This window comes from Lepisosteus platostomus, chromosome 7, assembly GCF_059453375.1.
Source record: "Lepisosteus platostomus isolate fLepPlt1 chromosome 7, fLepPlt1.hap1, whole genome shotgun sequence".
NCBI lineage: Eukaryota > Metazoa > Chordata > Actinopteri > Semionotiformes > Lepisosteidae > Lepisosteus > Lepisosteus platostomus.
The window spans coordinates 64,635,562-64,654,035 of NC_142617.1; the positions used below are offsets into that span (position 1 = coordinate 64,635,562).

Sequence of the window (18,474 nt, forward strand, 5' to 3'; positions counted from 1 at the left end):
ATGGATGTGTGGATCTAGATTTATTGACATAGTCAAAATAAAGTAAAAATGTTACAAGTGGAGAAAATTTCAGTGACTTGATGAAGTGTGTTCTGGAGATGAATGTCAATTGTCAAACAAGCACTCTGGAGAGACAGAAGTACCCTCCATTGTTCGTCAGTATGGGGTAGTGCTGTGTTATCGCAAGACCTAACAGATTTAATCCATATTAATACATGTAATCTTTTCAGTAAGATCATTACTGTCCTTATATGTACTTAAATCAACCCTACGAGTAAACTCCTTGAGATTTAAACAGCACAGAATATGTACAGTAAATCATTCTGGCTGTAGAAAGGAGATAAATCTCTCAAGATCTGTAGCAGGAAAGATACAGGGCATGCAGTTGTCCTGATATCATAGTGATTTGAAAAGCAGGGAAAAATGAAATATTTTCAACCATCCAGTATGTGAATTACAATTTAATTAAATTACAATAAAATATTTGAATTGCTTTAAGTCATTCTAAGGTGCAAGAATGTATTAAGTACAAAACATTAATTTAAAAAATGTCTGACATGTATGTAAAAATACACAACAGAAAGTGGTTATATGGCAAGTATTTTTTGGCTGTGGTGTTAACAGTTTTAAAGGGATACAGGGAAGTATGGCTTAGCCTGAAGTCAATTTCAGACATTGTCCCCAAACCCCAGTCAGTAGCTGTCTCAGTCCCAGGCTCCTCCTGAAGCACAGGCCCTCTTATTCCAGAAGATCAGGATGCAATTGCAAAATACCCCCCCTGTCACTTCAGCCTCCTGTGGATTTGACCAGAAAAAAAGGAAAATATTTAACATAAGAAAGAGCAGGATTTCAGTTTTTTTTTAATTACCATCATGGTGAATGCTCAGAATACATTCTCATTGTTAAAATATTTTTTTGGGGTTTCCAGATGCTTACAACACAAATATTAAGTAAAATATTAGGACTGTTTTTTTTTTACCTTGTTAACTTCTAACTTGTAATTTTCTCAATAACACATGGCTATATTTGACAGATATATATTTAGTGTCTGAGATATCTGACTTAAGATAATATTTAGTTTTTTCATTGGGAGGCATGATCAAAACTGAAACTGAACAACAAGTTTAGAAATGTCTTCAAGAATAATAAAGATCACACAGGATCTGCCAACCTTGTGAATGAGGACTCTAGTTCCTCCAGGCCGGCTGGCAACATAGATGTATCGGTGCCAGGGGCTGAACGAGGGGGTTCTGGAATGGTACTGAGGTGCAGGCCTACTGGACATGAGACTGAGCCAGCCAAGGAACCGGACACGGCACCACAGGGAACACTGGGAGAGCTTTCCATGGACCCCGCAAGCACATTTCGACAGCGCCATCTCCCAACAAAGCCAGCTAAGAGCGAATCCACAGCATAAGGAAGCAAAAAAGAAACATGGCAGCTACCTTTAGGTGAAAGAGTCTCATTTGGTGGATAAAGAGAAAAGCTACAGTGTTCACATGCTTGACATGAAATAGAAAGAATATCTAGTATAAAATAGGAAGTGTGTTTTTTCGTTGTGTTTTCTTTCCTCTTTTTTTCAGCATGGAATAAACCTATTACTTGTCATATCATATGTCCATGACCTCTCACATCATATCATATGTGGAGTTGTGTTTCCTTTCTTCCCTTTTAGCATGGAATAAACCTATTACTCATTCTTTTGCAGCCCATGCATGCTGACGCAGCTACCCACCCAAACTATATCATATGTCCTATCATTATTACAATGATGTATTTTTGCAGTTGTTTGCAGAATATGCTCTAAGCATACTTTGCAAGACATATTAGTAAAATACTTTACCTTTTCTTCTCCTGAATACTTCCAGAATTTCAACTTACCTGACCACTGAAATTATCATTTAACACTGGAGTGAAAGGTTTGAGTTGTTCAGGAGATAGGAATCACAGCTCTTACACAGATATTTCTGTCCCATGCTGGTTCCATCCATCTGCAGTGAAAGGTCCAACTTGGCCACTCCCAAAGGTAGCTGCGTGGGGTCTCGTTCGCCTGGACATTTCAAAGTTCTGTGAAGCTGCTTCTGGCCAATTTTGGCTAGGCCACGCAGCAGGGCCCTGCTGGACAGGTCTCGAAGCTGGGAGCCACTGGGCAGGGGCTGCAGCTGGACTGGGTATGCAGCAGCTTGCCTGGAAGGAGAGGCAAGACCAGGCACTCTGAGTGGAGAAGAGAAGCCATGCATTTTCAAGGATGCCTGCAAACAAAAGCAAAGGGAAACTGCTGCAATTTTATGAGTTTACCATCCAAATGTTTGTATTTAAACTGCTATGAAAAACCGTATATATTTTTATCTTTCATCTCGTTTGTATTATTTTAGAGTAAGTAGAATTGGCCTGTGTTTTAGACACAATAGATAAAGATGTACAGTATACAAAGCTTAGTTTGGATTAAGCTTGATATGCCTTATACCAGCTGTCTTCCTTGATGTTAAAGAAATATTACAGAAAGGTTTACATATGTGTAGCCAAAATGTTACAACAACGGTTATCGTTACCTATCACTTCAGCATAGGACTTACTTTCCTTCTGCATGGGCTATCCAGGTTGTGCTGCTTCGCAATCTCTCGAGGGTTGCTGTACATGTTTCCCGCCTGCAGAAGGCAATAGACCAACTCCACCACCCCCAGTCCCCTCAACAGACTCTCACGCTGCTCTAGGCCTTGCAGCCTCTCTGCCTCTTCCTCCTCAACAACCAGTCCTGGGCTGAAAGAGTCCCAGCTGGCCTCCTGCCCCTGTCCCAGGAAGGGGCGCAAGACAGGATTTGGACACTGAGTCAGGGGACAAGAAAGAGAAAACCACAGACAGAGAGCAACAATGAGAAAGACTTATTGAATTAGAGCCCTTGGGAAGGATGTGTGGCAGTTTTGTTAGTAAGTTGCAAGAAGTGAAATAATCGGCTGATGGACCCCTTTTGTCTTTAATCTTCTAATGATTAATGACTGTGCTGTGTGCTCACAATGGAAGGGGCTGTGTGCTGCGTGATTCTGCGATTGATGGCTCTTTCCCCGGAAGACTCTCCCTGCTGCCCCCTGCCGCCTCGCTTTCCTGGGAGCGGAATCCTTCCACCCAGCTCCTGTTTCACCTGCAGCTCCTCCAGCATCTTCCTGAGGGGCACACAGGGACACCCTTGTCTGCAAAGATTTGCTGGTTTAACAGTGAAATCTATGGCAAGTAATGGAGTTCTTGAAGCTCTGGAGGTCTGATGATAACCAACTCCTTTCACCTCAGCTATCCTAAAGCTTAATCATTCTCAAATGCATCTGATTCTTGGGCGTCATTATTTCTTGTGAATTCATATTGAATAATAATGTGTCAAATGTAACACTGTACCATTGCTTAAATTAGTGCATTTCTGTTTTAATTGCCATGTCACGGTAAAAGTGCATAAATGCATTCCTAAAAAAGTAGTAATAGAAAGCATTTATAATATTTAAGAATATCTTCAGTTTCAACTGTCCTCAACAGCACTGTCTCTTGAGAATGCTTGATGACTCTCTGTTAAAACAGGTATCTTAATGCTAAACGAAGTAAAGTATTCAATCTTTAGAAGCATATTTTTCTATTTACAAATCTGCATGTAGGTTAGAAAGTTTCCCTTACTTGCCCCTATCTGCATTTATTTATTTAATCACCTTTTCTCCATCTTTGACTGCACCCATTTTTTTAAAGTTCCCTACCTGGCACACTCCTCCCTAGCTTTGGAGGCTACAGTTTCCTGGAAGAGGGAGACACTGTGCTGGAGGAACTTGTCATATTTTTCAGAATCAATCCTGGGGTAGATCCTACAAAAGGCCCCGCTGTGCTGCTCTTCGTGCTTCTCCTGCTCAGCAAGCCAAGAAGCCTGAGTACTCAAAAAAAGCTCCCTCCTATGGACAGCAAAGAAACAACAGCAACATGCATCAAGAGAATTAGTAATCCAGATTGACTCAAGATTTCCACCTGAAACAATTAATCTCTCCTTTGGCCTTTGATGAACACTTGCTAGAGTATAGCTGTAGCTTTAGTACCTGTGTACAATTCTACAGGCTACAATGTTGTTGAAATATATATCACTGTAATTTAATGCCTTTATATATCTACTATTAGTGGTGTTGCCTTACTGTTTATACAGTATATATATTATGACCCTGTTTATAATGTTCAGTTGCTTTTTAAATCCTATAAGTAGGTTATGGAAACAATACATTGAACTTGACTATTTTATCTACATTTATTAATCCTCTTCTTTTAGTTTACCCTTTTGTCCTATACATTTATTTTAAGCCCAAAGTAAATGATTGAATGCAATAAAAAAAGAAAAACTTAAATCACCCAGCAGTGACAAAAGATTACATGATTAACGGATGGTGCTAGATTGATATTGTGACAAACATAGTACCTGTAAAGTTAGATTTTTTTCCCCCCCAAAAAATTAACAACTATCCAGATAAACCCCAAAGACCTAGATTTATTTTAAGGATCAATATATTTCTATATTTGAATAGTCTTGAATTAAAATCCCAGAAGTGAGAAACCTTAATACAGTCCAATACTTGTTCATTTCGTCCTACAGTAGAGCTGGTGAATAAAGCTGACTAGTGCAGGGCAAGGCACAAAAGAGCTGCTTTGTACCGAGATCTACAAGGGGGCTGGTGTTTCTGCAGCAGGCGCTCTTTCGCCCTGCGCTTGTCCTCCTCCAGGACCCTGCGCCGATCGTTGACACCCAAGTTGAGCAGCCGCAGTGTGTCAGTGAGCAGGGCCTCCTTCACCTGGCGATCCAGCTCAGAGTCTGTAGTAAAACTGGGGGAGTGGTTCACCTGCCGTGGGACAGCCAAGAGAAAGCAAGTTTCGCTTTGTCATATTAAGTCATGTATGTACTGTACAACATATACACCTAGCACTAAAACACAACAATGTACTTACTCCCCTTTCACTACCTTTTAAACACACTATCTATATAACAGGTGGGTAGCTGCGTCAGCATACAGTACGTAGGCTGCAAAGGAACAAGTAATACAGTAGGTTTATTCCATGCTGCAAGAGAAGAAAGAAGAAGTCTTCCACACCTGAAGAAGGCTCCACGGCCCAAACATCGTGTTTTCTTTCTTCTCTTTTCAGCATGGAATAAACCTACGGTATTACTTGTTCCTATCTATATTACGTTCTAAATGACAGGGCAATATGTTGTTTTCTACCCCATTCCTAAAAAAAGGTATGTGAAAATAAATCAGGCCGTCCCAGGTGAAAAACTCAACATCCGAACAGTAATAAGATACTGCAGGACTGGGATAACCCCCAGCATACCTCCAAGAGCCAGGGTTTCAGTTTGCTGTCCAGCAAGATGTCAAAACCCAGGATCTCAAAGCAGGAACTTGGTCCCAGCTGGTTGGGGAAACCAGTGCAGTAATTGTGCTTCAGGATGGGATGGGCAGATATCAGGGTCTTGATTATCACATCCTCCATGTTGCTCCACAGTGCCTGTATGTCATAGCAATGAAGCTCTAGCCATTCCTTTAAAGTTGACAGCTTCCTATATAGACCAGGGGAAGATGGCGTTTCCAGATTCAAATCAGATTCAAGGCTGCTCACATTGTAGTAGGCAAGAAGAACATGAAATGTAAATGAAGTCTAGTAAAAAAAAATGTTTGAATAGAGCCATCTCCTGCAAGATGCTGACCTTTTGCTTCCTGTCTCCTCATCACGGATGAAGTTGTCATTATGTTTATTGATGGCATAGTTTGTCAAATGCATGCAAATGTCATCCTAGACCAAAGAAAGAGACAACATAGCAGAGACTTTGCACTGACTAAATTTTAATACTGAAAAAAACATAATGTTAATATACCTGATGTGACGAACTAAACATTACATAAATAATTTTTAAAATCCTATTGAATCATATTGACTACACCACTTAAGAAAATCTTTATTTTAATTATCTCTTCTGTAGTTAGTTTTGTCTACCCAAATCTCCATTGTAAATTACACGGAATGTACATTTCAAATATCAAGAATGATTTGTTCACTCTCAGATTTAGAGTGTGTTGCATATCAAAGGTGTTAGTTAACTACAAATTCACATTCGCACACAGCCACAGCAGCATAGACACATACACAAGGGAGGCAGAAGGCTGTGGAGGAGAAGATACATTACCAGGTTGCTGCTGTGGGGATGGCTGTACCTGGAGGTGGCAAATCTCACTAGCCCCTCTTGGTACAGGAACACTCTCAGGGGGTCACAGGAGGTCACTAGCACGTACAGACGCAGGTCAAATTTATAGCCATCAATGATGAAGGGCTGCAGCAGAGATTAGGAGTTTATATCCTTTTTATACCCAGAGGGAACCACTTTCCAATCCGTTTATACAGGAGCCCCCAACTTAAGCAGTAATGTGGAACAATAGTAGTGATTAAGAATTCAGGAAGATATACTGTGGCCATCAATGAATGTTAAGGAAATGGTATTTATTTTTAAAACAAGATTACAACTTAAAATATAAAACTTTTAGTCAACTCTTGAATATTTTAAGAACACTACTCTCACTAATGTGAGTGATCAGCACAAGATTATTATTTGAACTTTAACCCCCTAATTCACCTATAACAACCTATGCTTTTCAGGTACTCATTATGGTACAAAAAGCCAAATGTGGTCAAAGAGGTCTAAATAAATCCCTACACAATACTGTTGTTTGCTTCAACACTCTGCGATATAATATGTTACAATTCTAATAAGGAAAATATTTCATGGCAGTGTTTTTCCTTTTGTGAAATTGTTGTTTGTGACTATTTGTGGCTCAAAAGCTTCTACAACACCAGTAACAGTTTGGTTTTGCAATCCTGCTGCCCCCCCCCACCACCCCATCCATGGTAGTAGATTTTCCATCCTTCCTCTAGCAATGTGGACAGGCAGATATGCTGCCAGCCAGGCTGTTGCGGACAGATGGTTACCCTGGAGATAAGCAGTTACCTTGGAGATGTAGCTCTGACAGACTATGTGCTCGTCAGGGTTGATGTCCCGGAGGTTGCGGGTGATGTAGATTCCTTTTCCCTGACAGCCGCTGTCCGGCTTGCAGATGAACGTCTGGTTCCTCTTCGCCCGACAGTATGCCTGGAAATCAACGTAACTGCAAAGTAGGAGGAGAATTTTGAAACCAGATCTGATTTCTTTCCCCTTAATACTGGTATTGATATTGGAAATAGGTATTTATTTTGAACTCTTTCTCTCATTTTCAGAATGATTTGAAAAAGATGAATTATGCTCTCAATATAATTAAGTGCTATTGGCACCTTCTTTTATGTTTTTGTCAGCATTTCATATAAATTTTTTAAAACTTCCCGTCTTAAGAAAACATTTTCACATGTCAAAGCCACTGGTGATAGGGGATGTGAATATGGGCTTTGAAGCTCAACGAAGATGATAATCCTCTATTATAATACGGTAATCTTTTCACCCACATTCCTACTGCTCTCTCTTCAGTACTGTACTCTGCTCTCTTTCACTACAATCATCTTCACCAAGAAATCATTTTCTGCAGTTAGAAGACAGTGTCTTTAGCCTGAAGATAAGATAACCCCTTCATTCACAGTGTGGATAAGTTAGCTTAAGATACTAAAAGATCCAACATTGAATTTATGACTTAAAAACACCATCCGAACATAATGACAACAAAACATAATGAAAAAACTGTTACTTTGCTGTCTATCATTCTACCTTTAGATTCAAAATGTATTCAGATTCAGTATTGTTGTTTGGACTGCTTTCAAACTTTACTTTTAGGTCTTTAGAAGTTTGTTCTTACATTTACTATATGAACTGACTTGTGTTGTTTTTCTAAGTGTATAATATCATTATGACACGGGGGGCAGCTAAGTTTCAGTTGGAATTATTTTGTCTACAATTCTCAGCTTGATTGCCTCATTCTAAAGGTTTGAAACAATGGCTATTATTTTGTTGTCCTTGAGCTATAGGTCATGTAAAGATGGCCAAAAGTACGGATAATCAAAGCAGTGTTCCTAATACTTTACCCGCGTTAATCAACTTCACTGTTAAATCATTAAGCCATATTAAAAAATATTCATATTCAACCCCTCCTAAGGAGGTCATTTAACTGTAGAGATGAACCATATTACAAATACAGGTAGAGGCATGTAGACTTTAGGGGATGCAAGAACAGAGAAAAAGCAACATTATCATTATCCAGCTTCATCATCACCAGATATTTGTGCCATGGGAGGATGCCTTTCAGACAAAACCAGATTTTGCCCAGGTAATCTGAACACTGAAGGAGTATTGGGCTCTGAGCTTTATTAGAGAAGCAGCTTTTTTATTCTAATCACAATGCAAAAAAAACAACATCTGTCCTAAATTAGGATGTATTGGTTCCCATTCCTTTGTGAGCATCCATTTAGAGAGGGACATTTAGTTCTGGTTAGGATCCAAATTTTGTATTAGAACTGATGTTCTCTGTCTTTGGGCTGTCAAGAGGTTTTGTTATACCTAGATTATAAGGATATAATTCTAGAATTTCCTATGTACAGTAAACAGAAGGTAGGGGACTCACATTTACAGATCTGTAAACATTTGTTCATAGTGTAAGTATTGTAGATTGTGTAATATTGAATTATTGCATGTGTATTATTTATTGTTAACTAATATGATTTTCTAAGCTTGGGTCTGGTTATTATTTTATCAAGCTGTTGGAGAATATTATGTATTATGAATAATATTAGCTCCAACATGTTGGAACTATTGGGGAATAACAGACATGACAAGCTTAAATCAGTAATCCCTAATTTTGGGGGGTGGAATCATTAATCTTTATAATTTGCTTGCATAGCAGGCTGGTGTCAGGATCTGATTCCATTACCTAATTGAAAAGCCTCCTTATTTTGTAGATTTAACATCTTTTTTTGTATGACAATATATTGCTGGTTTAATTCATTAAAACATTATATTTGCATTATGCTAATTCTTGCAGTTTTGTTTAGACAAAGGCATGAGCAAAATCATTATTATCATTATTATTATTAATCATTATCATCATCATAATTATATCTTACTCTGATGGCAGGCACCAAGTTTTTGGAAAGATGTTGTAATCTTTGGGGAAAAGCTTCAGCATCCTGTTCATATTTCTGGCTAGCAGGTCTTTGCGGCAAATCTCACTCATCCCAGGAAAATGGTTTATTTTCTAATTAAAAAAAAATAAGAAAGTGATTTCAAATTATCTTCAGTGTTATTTTTTCCCTTTCTCTAAAATTCCATTGAGAACTTTTAGCAGAATAAATCTACATTTAAAGGAAATATTTTTCTTCATGCAGAGTGGTATTAAATTATAGGTACTAATAAATCTTACTTTAGTGGACTTTCAAAAAAGTGGTGTTTCTCTTCAAAAAATTAAAACTGAATGCATAAATATATACTGTATATATATATGCATTACTATAAACAATATACAGCAGCTTTATAAATCTAAATCAAAGATAAAGGTATTTTAGGAAAAAGTGATACAGTGTTAGAATTACACACCTGACTCATTAGGTTTAGTGTTACTAAGAACAGTCCATAGATCTCTAGCCTCTCATACCTGGTACCTCTTCATGTCCTTGACTCTCTCCATGGAGACAGAGAAGTCTGTCCAGCAGACAATCCAGTCCTCCTTCTCACTTGCTTCCCTCAGGCCTACTGCCTGGGCGGCTCTTCTCACTGCCAACACACAGACATCAACATATCAGCAGCAACATCACCCTGCAGCTCACAACTGACAGCCCACTGAAGCTAAGCAGGTGCGGAGCGGTGGCTCTGTGGCTAAGGATCTGCGCCTGTGACTGGAAGGTTGCCAGTTCAAATCCTGCGGCCGGCAGAGGAATCCTACTCCATTGGGCCCCTGAGCAAGGCCCTTAACCCTAACTGCTCCAGGGGCGCCGTACAATGGCAGACCCTGCGCTCTGACCCCAAGCTTCTCTCCCTGTCTGTGTCTCCATGGAGAAAAGCTGGTATATGCAAAAAGACGAATTCCTAATGCAAGAAATTGTATAGGGCTAATTAACCAACATTAACAGGTGTGAGCCTGGTCAGTACCTGGATGGGAAACCTGCTGGGAAAAACTATGGTTGCTTCTGGAAGAGGTATTAGAGGGACCAGCAGGGGGCGCTCACCCTGCTGTCTGTGTGTTACCTAATACCCCAGTACAGTGGTGGGGACACTATACTGTAAAAAGGCACTGTCCTTCAGATGAGATATAAAACCGAGGTCCTGACTCTCTGAGGACATCGAAAAGAGTAGGGGTGTTACCCCGGCATCCTGGTCAAATTTCCCATTGGCCTTTACCAGTCATGGCCTCCTAATAATCCCCTTCTATGAATTGGCTTCATCACTCTGCTCTCCTCCCCACTGATAGCTGATATGTGGTGAGCGTTCTGGCGCACTATGGCTGCTGTCGCATCATCCAGGTGGGGCTGCACACTGGTGAGTGGAGGGGATCCCCATTACCTGTAAAGCGCTTTGAGTGGAGTGTCCAGAAAAGCTCTATATAAGTGTAAGCTATTATTATTATCAAGGTTCTTACATGGCCTCCTGTGGGATCTCTTTGTGCCAGTTTAATGGGACACACAAGCCAGACACTCCTTTCTTCGGTGGACAAAAGGGTAAAACATGACACCTCGAGGAGGGACAACAGTTCAATATTACATTTCCACTACTGCAGGCAATGTCCAATCTTCCTGTCTGCTATCCAAAATCCATAGAAATATATGGCATAGTTGGATTTACTTTTGTCCAATCATATAATACAAAATTTTGACTAAATAAAATAAAACACTTCTAGAAGATGGAGTTTGGGAAAATTAGAAAGAGTGAGAACCAAAGAGAACAAACTAAACTAAATTTGAAATTGGAAGTGCAACCCCAGCTCACCATGAATCAGCAAAAAAGGTCTCAATGCAATCCGAAACCAAACCAAAAACAGATGTTACAGCTATGTGAGGGTACCTTTGACACAATAGTTCAAACACTACAGGTGTTCAAGCTCATTTTACGTGCTCCTTCATTCTAAAAGAAAACAACCCTCCACCATATAAGAAGAATGTCAAGGATAATAGAGCTCAAATGCCTGCTACCGGAAGAGGTTAAGTAGGTGGAAAAACAAACTGTGAAAAAATCTCTCAGGTTTCCTTACCACTCTCATATTTGCAGTTACTCAGGTTTATTCCCAGGGACCTAAAAATAAAAACTGGATCAGATTGCATTCCACTAATATTTAATATAAAAAAACATACGTGCAAGTGACCCTTAAATAAAATTACAACGACTTTTTGAAAAGAAAAAAATACATTAAGTTTTGCTGGTGATGGTCCATGAATATTTTGGGCTACAGAGATTCTTCTTAAGACACAAAGATAAATCTTCTAGCTTTATTAAATTTTAAAACAACGACACGAACTGCTTTTCGACTAGGGTAACTTGCACCAGAGAAACTGTGCAATTTACCGTGACTTTTTTCTCTTCTTTATTTTCCTGTGGGAGTCCGACGTGGGACTGCTGTTCTCCCCGCCGGGTCTCTTGACAGGTGTTTGGCCCTGCTCGTCTCTGGGGCTCTCCTCGCCCCTCTCTCCCGTCCTGGGGTCCTCCTGTGCTTCTGCCCCTGCCCCTAGAGATCTCTGGGGTCGCTCTTCCTCAGGAACCCCTGACCGCTCCCCCCCCGACCCCTGAACTAGCGAGTCTCCGTCCTCCTCTTCCTCCTCCTTCCCAGACTCCTCTCCTGCCTCACTCTCTGCCCCCGAACCCGAGTTCATTCTGTTCACTCAAGACCTATCAAACCGCATCCAACAGGCAGGCGAGGTCGAAACTAAGCGGTGTAGCAAGCGCCCTGCGTTGACTTGATTATGGCAAGCGTTAAATCGCTATACCGACGTTTTCCCACCTAAAAAAGAGAAAGAAACCAGAAGTTCACTTGAAAGTTAACTTTCACGCAAGATTCGCAAACGACCACAAACAGTACCGATTAATTATAGGTTACCGATTAATTATTTGCTTAGAAAATGAATTCTGGAAGTTAGAGATATTAATTGTGAGTTAATGGAAAAATAAAGTTTCTTACAACCCCGAGCTCTTTATCTAATGCACGTATAGATTTTTACCGTAAGGCAAAGATAACCGATCGTAGCATTATTGTAATTGCTCTTGTACTGTTGTTTCACTTAAGATAGGACTTATAATAACAATAATACTTTTTAACTGCTTACCATCCGTGTTTTGACCAGCTAGGGACCCCCAGCCTACCTGACCCTCCTGCTTCGTTGTCAACACACCTCCGTTACCTTGGAAACAAGAACGCCAAGCGCTCTGTGGAATGAGTTTTGTGAAGTCTCACGCTGGCTTGTATTCAGTTGTGAGTGTGTGTAACCAAATCACGTTAACATCAAATAAATGATATTTTATAGCTCTTCTTCAAGTCGTGTGACAATGCGGTTTTTAAAGTAGTTACACATATAGGTGCACACAAAGACTTTGTCGCCCTCTTCTGGAATCTGTTCTTCTTTAATAGTGCATCTCACTCATTTTCGCTATTTATTTTTATGTCGTCCAAAAAAAAAAACGAAATAACAATACAACAGCTAAAACTTCTAACATGAGAAAATAAGCCGTTTAGCCGATCAATGCTACTTATTTATGGATTGAAAACAATCTAGAGTTCGAAGAAGGTTCCTGAGGTCTCCGCCATGTGCCTTGTTAATGTATTCCCCGAATTACAAGAGCCATACAGGAGCCTCGTATATGTGGACGTATTTCTAATATTGTCGTAAAACTCACTTTTAAATTGATCAATTTGATAAATATAATAAATGTATAAACTGTGATTTACCTTAATAGGTCCCTTTAAATATTGAAGACCTAAATGAGATTCCCGCTTAGACATCTTGAACTAAAATTAAAAGATTGGTTCCTTCAACTTTATCTCCGTAAGCACTGGAATAAGTCATGTTGCTGCTATCGGGCCTTTCTTGAACTCTTGATCTCTCGTGCAAAGCGCTGACCAGAACTGTGCGCACTACTCCAGACGTCCGATACATTCTTACATTAACTTAACCTCTCTTGCATTGTACGCACGTACATTTTATATTGCTTTTTGCATAATGATGAAGCTAGTACAAACAACAAGCATTCAAAACCTCCCTGTACGAAACAGCAGTAATAGCCTTACTGTCCTCTTACTGTATGATTCTTGCTTATCCCTAAAACTGTTTTGCATTTCTCACGGTATGCATTTTAAAATTTTCCGAGTCTCATCAATACATCACAGCGCCGAGGCTTATTTTTTTCCCTAATGTCAATGTTCTTTATAAACTACCATAACACCTACAGTGTCAGAAAGGCTGGCACTTGCTGATCACTGGCAGAAAGATCTTAAACTGCGGTATTAGTGTATACATTTCATAATGATAACGCTAATAATCCTGGCAATAATTGTAACGATTTAAATATTTTTTAAAGTGATACTTTTAAAAATATTCTTTGTGGTTGTATCTTGTTTTCAGATAACTGAACAACTTAAGAATTGCTGTAAACATTTATGCACTTTCTAGCGGTGTGCTGTTTTCTTCTATGTGAATCTAGTAAAAACAAAAAGGTGAAATAAAAACACATTGGAAATGGTAATTGTAGGACCAGTGAAGTTTGGCTCCACCTGCTGGAGATGTAATTTGTCGCTGAGGGCAGTGATTATGTTCAGAGTCTCAACTCTCCGACTCATACTTAAACCAGTCCAGTGAGAACATGGCAACTAGGTGGGGGATCTGCGGTGCAGGTAAAATCAGCCACGATTTCACTGTGGCCTTGAAAACACTTCCTCCGGCAGACCATGAGGTAGGTCGCTTCAAAAGGTTTGATATTTTCAGTGCAGCGTTCTTGCACGTTTCTTCGTTGCATGTTTTGTAGGTTCCAGGCGTTTAGAAGGCTTCTAAGTAAAAGTCGTATCGAGGTTTTAAACAATATATTCCATGTTTTTAAAATGACACGTTCTAACTGTATACATGACTACAACCAATACCTTTAGTGATACTTGCAAAACAGAGCAAATGTTAGAGTCCTCATATTACACTTGGTTCGCTAATTGGTAAATTATAAATTATTTAACGATAAAAAAGTGCGCGAATTTCTTTTTTTATGGCAAGTTCTGTAATTATCTGAAATGTGCTGAGCTTGCTCTGATGGTTACGTAAAAGTCACAGTTTGACCGTAATAATCAGAATAAAAGCGCACCATAACTATTCCACTTTCTCAAAGCGAACACAAATATGAACCATTTCTAAAACTAAACTAAAATATTTTAAAACAAAAAAAACTGTTAAAACTCCTAATTTTGTATCAACCCATAGTTAGTATAATGGTGATAAACAACGGACTGCCTTTATCAAATACTATTTTTCAAATAATATAATTAATTATATTAATATAATGACAATAAACTTGAATTGAACTTAATTACAGACTGAAAGAACACACACACATGTATATTGCATGTGTACTGAATTTAATTCTAACGTGTTTGTTAAACATCACGTATAGATTTCCAACAGTGGTCACACATCCCCCATCCTTTCTCTATAGGATTGTCTAAGCAGAGCAAGACCCTAATCCTGTTTTGCTTCTAGTAACACCAACATGTCATTTAAAGTTTGTTCTGGTAGTGTCAGTCTGAGAAGGTCCTTGTTTTTCTCAGGTTGTGGCAGTAGCAGCACGCGACCTCCAGCGTGCCCAAGAGTTTGCTCAGAGGCATGGCATTCCTCGAGCCTACGATAGCTACGAGAAACTGGCCAAGGATGCAGAAATAGGTGGGTAACCTGGTGACTGTGAAGAGCAGATCTGAACACAGCACAGTTCTGCTCTCCAAAATAATTAAAGCCTGGTATATAGTAAGAGGGAATTACAGAGTGATGAAATGAGCGATCTGACAGATGGTATAGAAATATAGATCTTCTTGTAGGTTTACCTGTCGACCACACTATATCAATGGGTGCAAAAAGAGGTTGCTTAGGATAAAAATGGCAGCCAAGTCAATGAAGTAGCAAGTGCACAATAGTCATTTAGTGTTTCCCAAAGTTTAAAATAAAAATCAGTCCACCTGAATTGTGATTTTAAATAGCTATTTCTGTTTTATTTAACTTTTTCTTTCAGCTGGGGAAAGATGTCTCTAATTTGAACAGCGAACAGTGTGTGGCGTTATTTGAAACGAAACCATCCATGGAGATTGATAGTTAAAAAGTGGGAAGTGGAACGTGTTTATAGCATTTCATGTTATTAAGCAGGCAGTTTTGCATCCACAAACATCAAACATCAGTGTTTAATTGCAGCTCGTTTTTCTTGGCAGATGTGATTTATCTTGGACTGATTCACCCTCACCACCTCAAGGTGGGCCTCATATTCCTAAGAGCCAAGAAGAATGTGTTGTGCGAGAAACCCCTCGCCATGAACTCCAGAGAGGTGCAGCAGATTATAGCGGCAGCAAAGGAGAACGATGTGTTTCTAATGGAGGTTAGTCTCTATCGGACACACAGTTGTTTTGGAGAATGCAGCAGAGATTTAGCGAGCATTTCGGGTGATCAGGAAAGTGCTCGTGCAACGCAGCCTTTGGATTTAACTGATGCCACCGTGTAATTGGACTTGGACAGTATGCATAAGTATGGTTTCTTTTGTTCCTCCCTCAGGCAGTGTGGACGCGTTTCTTCCCAGCGTCCATCAAGATCAGCAATCTCCTGGCCCAGGAGGCTATAGGGGAGGTCAAGCTGGTGGACGTAAGCTTTGGAGCTCCTCTGCAACACATTCCTCGGGCCGTAGAGAAGGAGCTGGGGGGTGGAGCCCTGCTGGATATTGGGGTCTATTGCTTGCAGTTCGTGTGCATGGTTTTCAACGGAGAGAAGCCTGAGTCCATTAATGCCACTGGAGTCTGTCTGAATACAGGTAGGAAGCTGTGTACTGTGCTCTTGGGACCAAAGATCATTTGCTCTGTCATAAAAACTACCACATGCCTTTTACAGGATGTTTGATTGATAGATTGTTTGCTATGTCATTGTCGCCGTCTCACTCTCTTTGGCATGTGGTGTGACTGAAGAAGTGTAATTAGAAAGAAATGTCTGTTGCTCATATCGTGCTTGAATACAGATTTTATCTTCGCAATATTCATTTTCAGCATCATGCAAGAAAGTAAGAAAATGTTGAAGTGTTGAATAATTTTCAGCAACATGAAGTGTAGGGGCCGTGAAGGAGGTGATCAAGTACGGACATGCTATTATCAATGTTTCAGGTGTTGACGAAGCAATGGCTGTAGTCTTGAAGTTTTCAAGGAACAGAATGGCTGTATGCACATGCTCCATTTCTGTCCAGCTGTCCAATGAGGCCACCATCTTTGGCACAAAAGGGACCATCAAGGTATGCTGACATTTAGCACATAGGCTGGGAAGCAGTGACGGCACAACCCTTGTCTTGAATCATGTACATCTGTTGAGCAGCAGGACAGATGTTTTGAATTTTACTTCCACTGGTCAAGCAGCAGATGACATTTTAATGCATTTCTGGTGGAAGATGCATTTGCAAGGGATGGGCAAATCCAATGCTATCCATTTTTTTACCCTGATTTCATGTTCGGCACTGATCAGTGTTTTAAAGCTCTCAGGCTTGTCGTCCTAGATCCCAGAACACCAGTGGTGCCCCACAACATTAGTCGTGAACGGTGAGAAGGCTCAGTACCCACTGCCAGAGCCATCTATGCCACTGAACTTCCTCAACAGCACTGGGATGCGCTATGAGGCTGAGGAGGTCCGTCAGTGTCTACTGAAAGGTATGGTTCACTTTCTGGGATGCTTAAAAGACAGGCTTGAATTCAGGACTAGGACTAGTGTTTGATACTAGTTTGGACGTAGGTTGTCCGGGGTTGGATCAAGTCATGGTCAGACCTGGTCCTGCAGGAAGTGGAAGTCACAAAGCCGTAGGCTTTGAATCACCATGTGTTTAAAGCTTACAAACATTTCTGATTCCGTCATTTTAGCAAGTTACTTGTTCAGTTAGTCAAGGAAGGACCTGAGACGCTCAAGACCTTGTTCCCACCCCTGAATATTTATAAATTCAGAAGGCTAGAGGTGTCTTATCACAAATCAAGGATACCTAACTAGTTGTCTTGCCCTTATCAGTAACCACTTACCTCTGTGCTAAATTCTTAATCAATTTCAATACACTTTCTAGGATTTCTACATTAGTTCAAATAGGGAGCTGCATCAGCACGCATAGGCTGCAAAGGAAGAAGCAAATCTTTATTCCATGCTGAGAAACGAAGAAAAGAAATGTTTTTGCTGTGGAGCCTTCTTCAGGTTGTTTTTCTTCTTTTTTCAGCATGGAATAAACCTTTAATTGTTCCTTTGCTTCCTATAGCATAGGTTTGAAAACTGAACTTCCATCTTAAACAGCATCAGACTTGTTTAAATAGAAGTATGTTCTATAAAACACAAGAAGGCTGGAAAATATAAAACCAATTGTTGTGAAACAACTCATGGCTATTTCATCATTGCTCGGACACGAGTTTTAAATCAAATCAATACCTAATACAAAAACAATCTAGGCTGTGCAGCCCCCAATTGTTTTTCATTCTAATTACAGATGATTCTTGGTTGAAAGCTATCGCAATAAATATCGAGTTGAAGAACCATTACCATTCTGGATGAATAGAGCATAGAAAAAAAAGTGTGTCGCAGTTTAATGTGGGATGTTAACGAAAGATGCTGTTTTCCAGGTCTTAAGGAGAGCCCTCGCATGACACTGGCTGACTCTGCTCTCCTGACCGAAATCATGGATGAAGCCAGGAGCCAGGTTGGAGTTGTGTACATCCAAGATGGTGTCTGAGCCTGGAGCACCACACTTCCACGTTCCATTTCTGGGATCACAATAAACCAGCCCTGTCCTGTACAACCGATGCCTATTTAAGCAGTGCATTCCATTTAACATTAAAGTGAAATCACTTACATTCAATCTGTTTCCCCGCAGAGAAATCTTTTGGATATTTTTTTACTTTTTTGGATCTTGGTACATAATAGATGTTAAGATAAGATCACTTTATTGGCCATATACAATTTCTTGTCTTAGGAATTTGTCTTTTCGCATACCCCAGCTTGTTCTCCATGAGACACACAGACAGGGAGAGAAGCTTGGGGTCAGAGCGCAGGGTCAGCCATTTCATACAGCACCCCTGGAGCAGTTGGGGTTAAGGGCCTTGCTCAGGGGCCCAACGGAGTAGGATTCCTTTGCCGGAATACGAACCAGCAACCTTCCAGCCACAGGCGCAGATCCTGAGCCACAGAGCCACCACTCCACCTCCTATTAACTAGATGTTAATAGTTTGTATGGATCTCAGCTGTTTGTCATGTTGCTCTTGTTTTTTTTAAGCTAAA

The 18,474-nt window shown here is 40.1% G+C and overlaps 2 protein-coding genes across 4 annotated transcripts; one reads left to right on the forward strand and one right to left on the reverse strand.

Moving 5' to 3' along the window:
• Window positions 1–446: 446 nt before the first annotated feature.
• Window positions 447–13,250, reverse strand: LOC148659505 (tubulin polyglutamylase ttll6-like). Of its 3 annotated transcripts, none has more exons than XM_088641817.1 (16): window positions 12,283–13,250; window positions 11,528–11,960; window positions 11,217–11,257; window positions 9,627–9,745; window positions 9,100–9,230; window positions 7,007–7,163; window positions 6,191–6,334; window positions 5,714–5,799; window positions 5,341–5,566; window positions 4,669–4,853; window positions 3,735–3,923; window positions 3,014–3,161; window positions 2,577–2,825; window positions 1,958–2,252; window positions 1,172–1,394; window positions 447–794 (listed from the first exon to the last, which is right to left on the reverse strand). In XM_088641817.1, the coding sequence occupies exons 2-16, from the start codon at window positions 11,830–11,832 to the stop codon at window positions 782–784; spliced, it is 2,511 nt and encodes an 836-aa protein (XP_088497943.1). In that variant the 5' UTR covers window positions 11,833–11,960; window positions 12,283–13,250; the 3' UTR covers window positions 447–781. The 3 variants fall into 3 exon arrangements, with proteins under 3 accessions (XP_088497943.1, XP_088497941.1, XP_088497942.1); XM_088641815.1 differs by having other exon boundaries at window positions 1,958–2,214; window positions 12,283–13,249; XM_088641816.1 differs by having other exon boundaries at window positions 1,958–2,187; window positions 12,283–13,243.
• Window positions 13,251–13,741: 491 nt separating this feature from the next.
• Window positions 13,742–18,055, forward strand: dhdh.2 (dihydrodiol dehydrogenase, tandem duplicate 2). Its single transcript, XM_088641823.1, has 7 exons — window positions 13,742–13,903; window positions 14,760–14,871; window positions 15,408–15,571; window positions 15,745–15,997; window positions 16,341–16,465; window positions 16,724–16,874; window positions 17,820–18,055. The coding sequence occupies exons 1-7, from the start codon at window positions 13,814–13,816 to the stop codon at window positions 17,927–17,929; spliced, it is 1,005 nt and encodes a 334-aa protein (XP_088497949.1). The 5' UTR covers window positions 13,742–13,813; the 3' UTR covers window positions 17,930–18,055.
• Window positions 18,056–18,474: the final 419 nt, after the last annotated feature.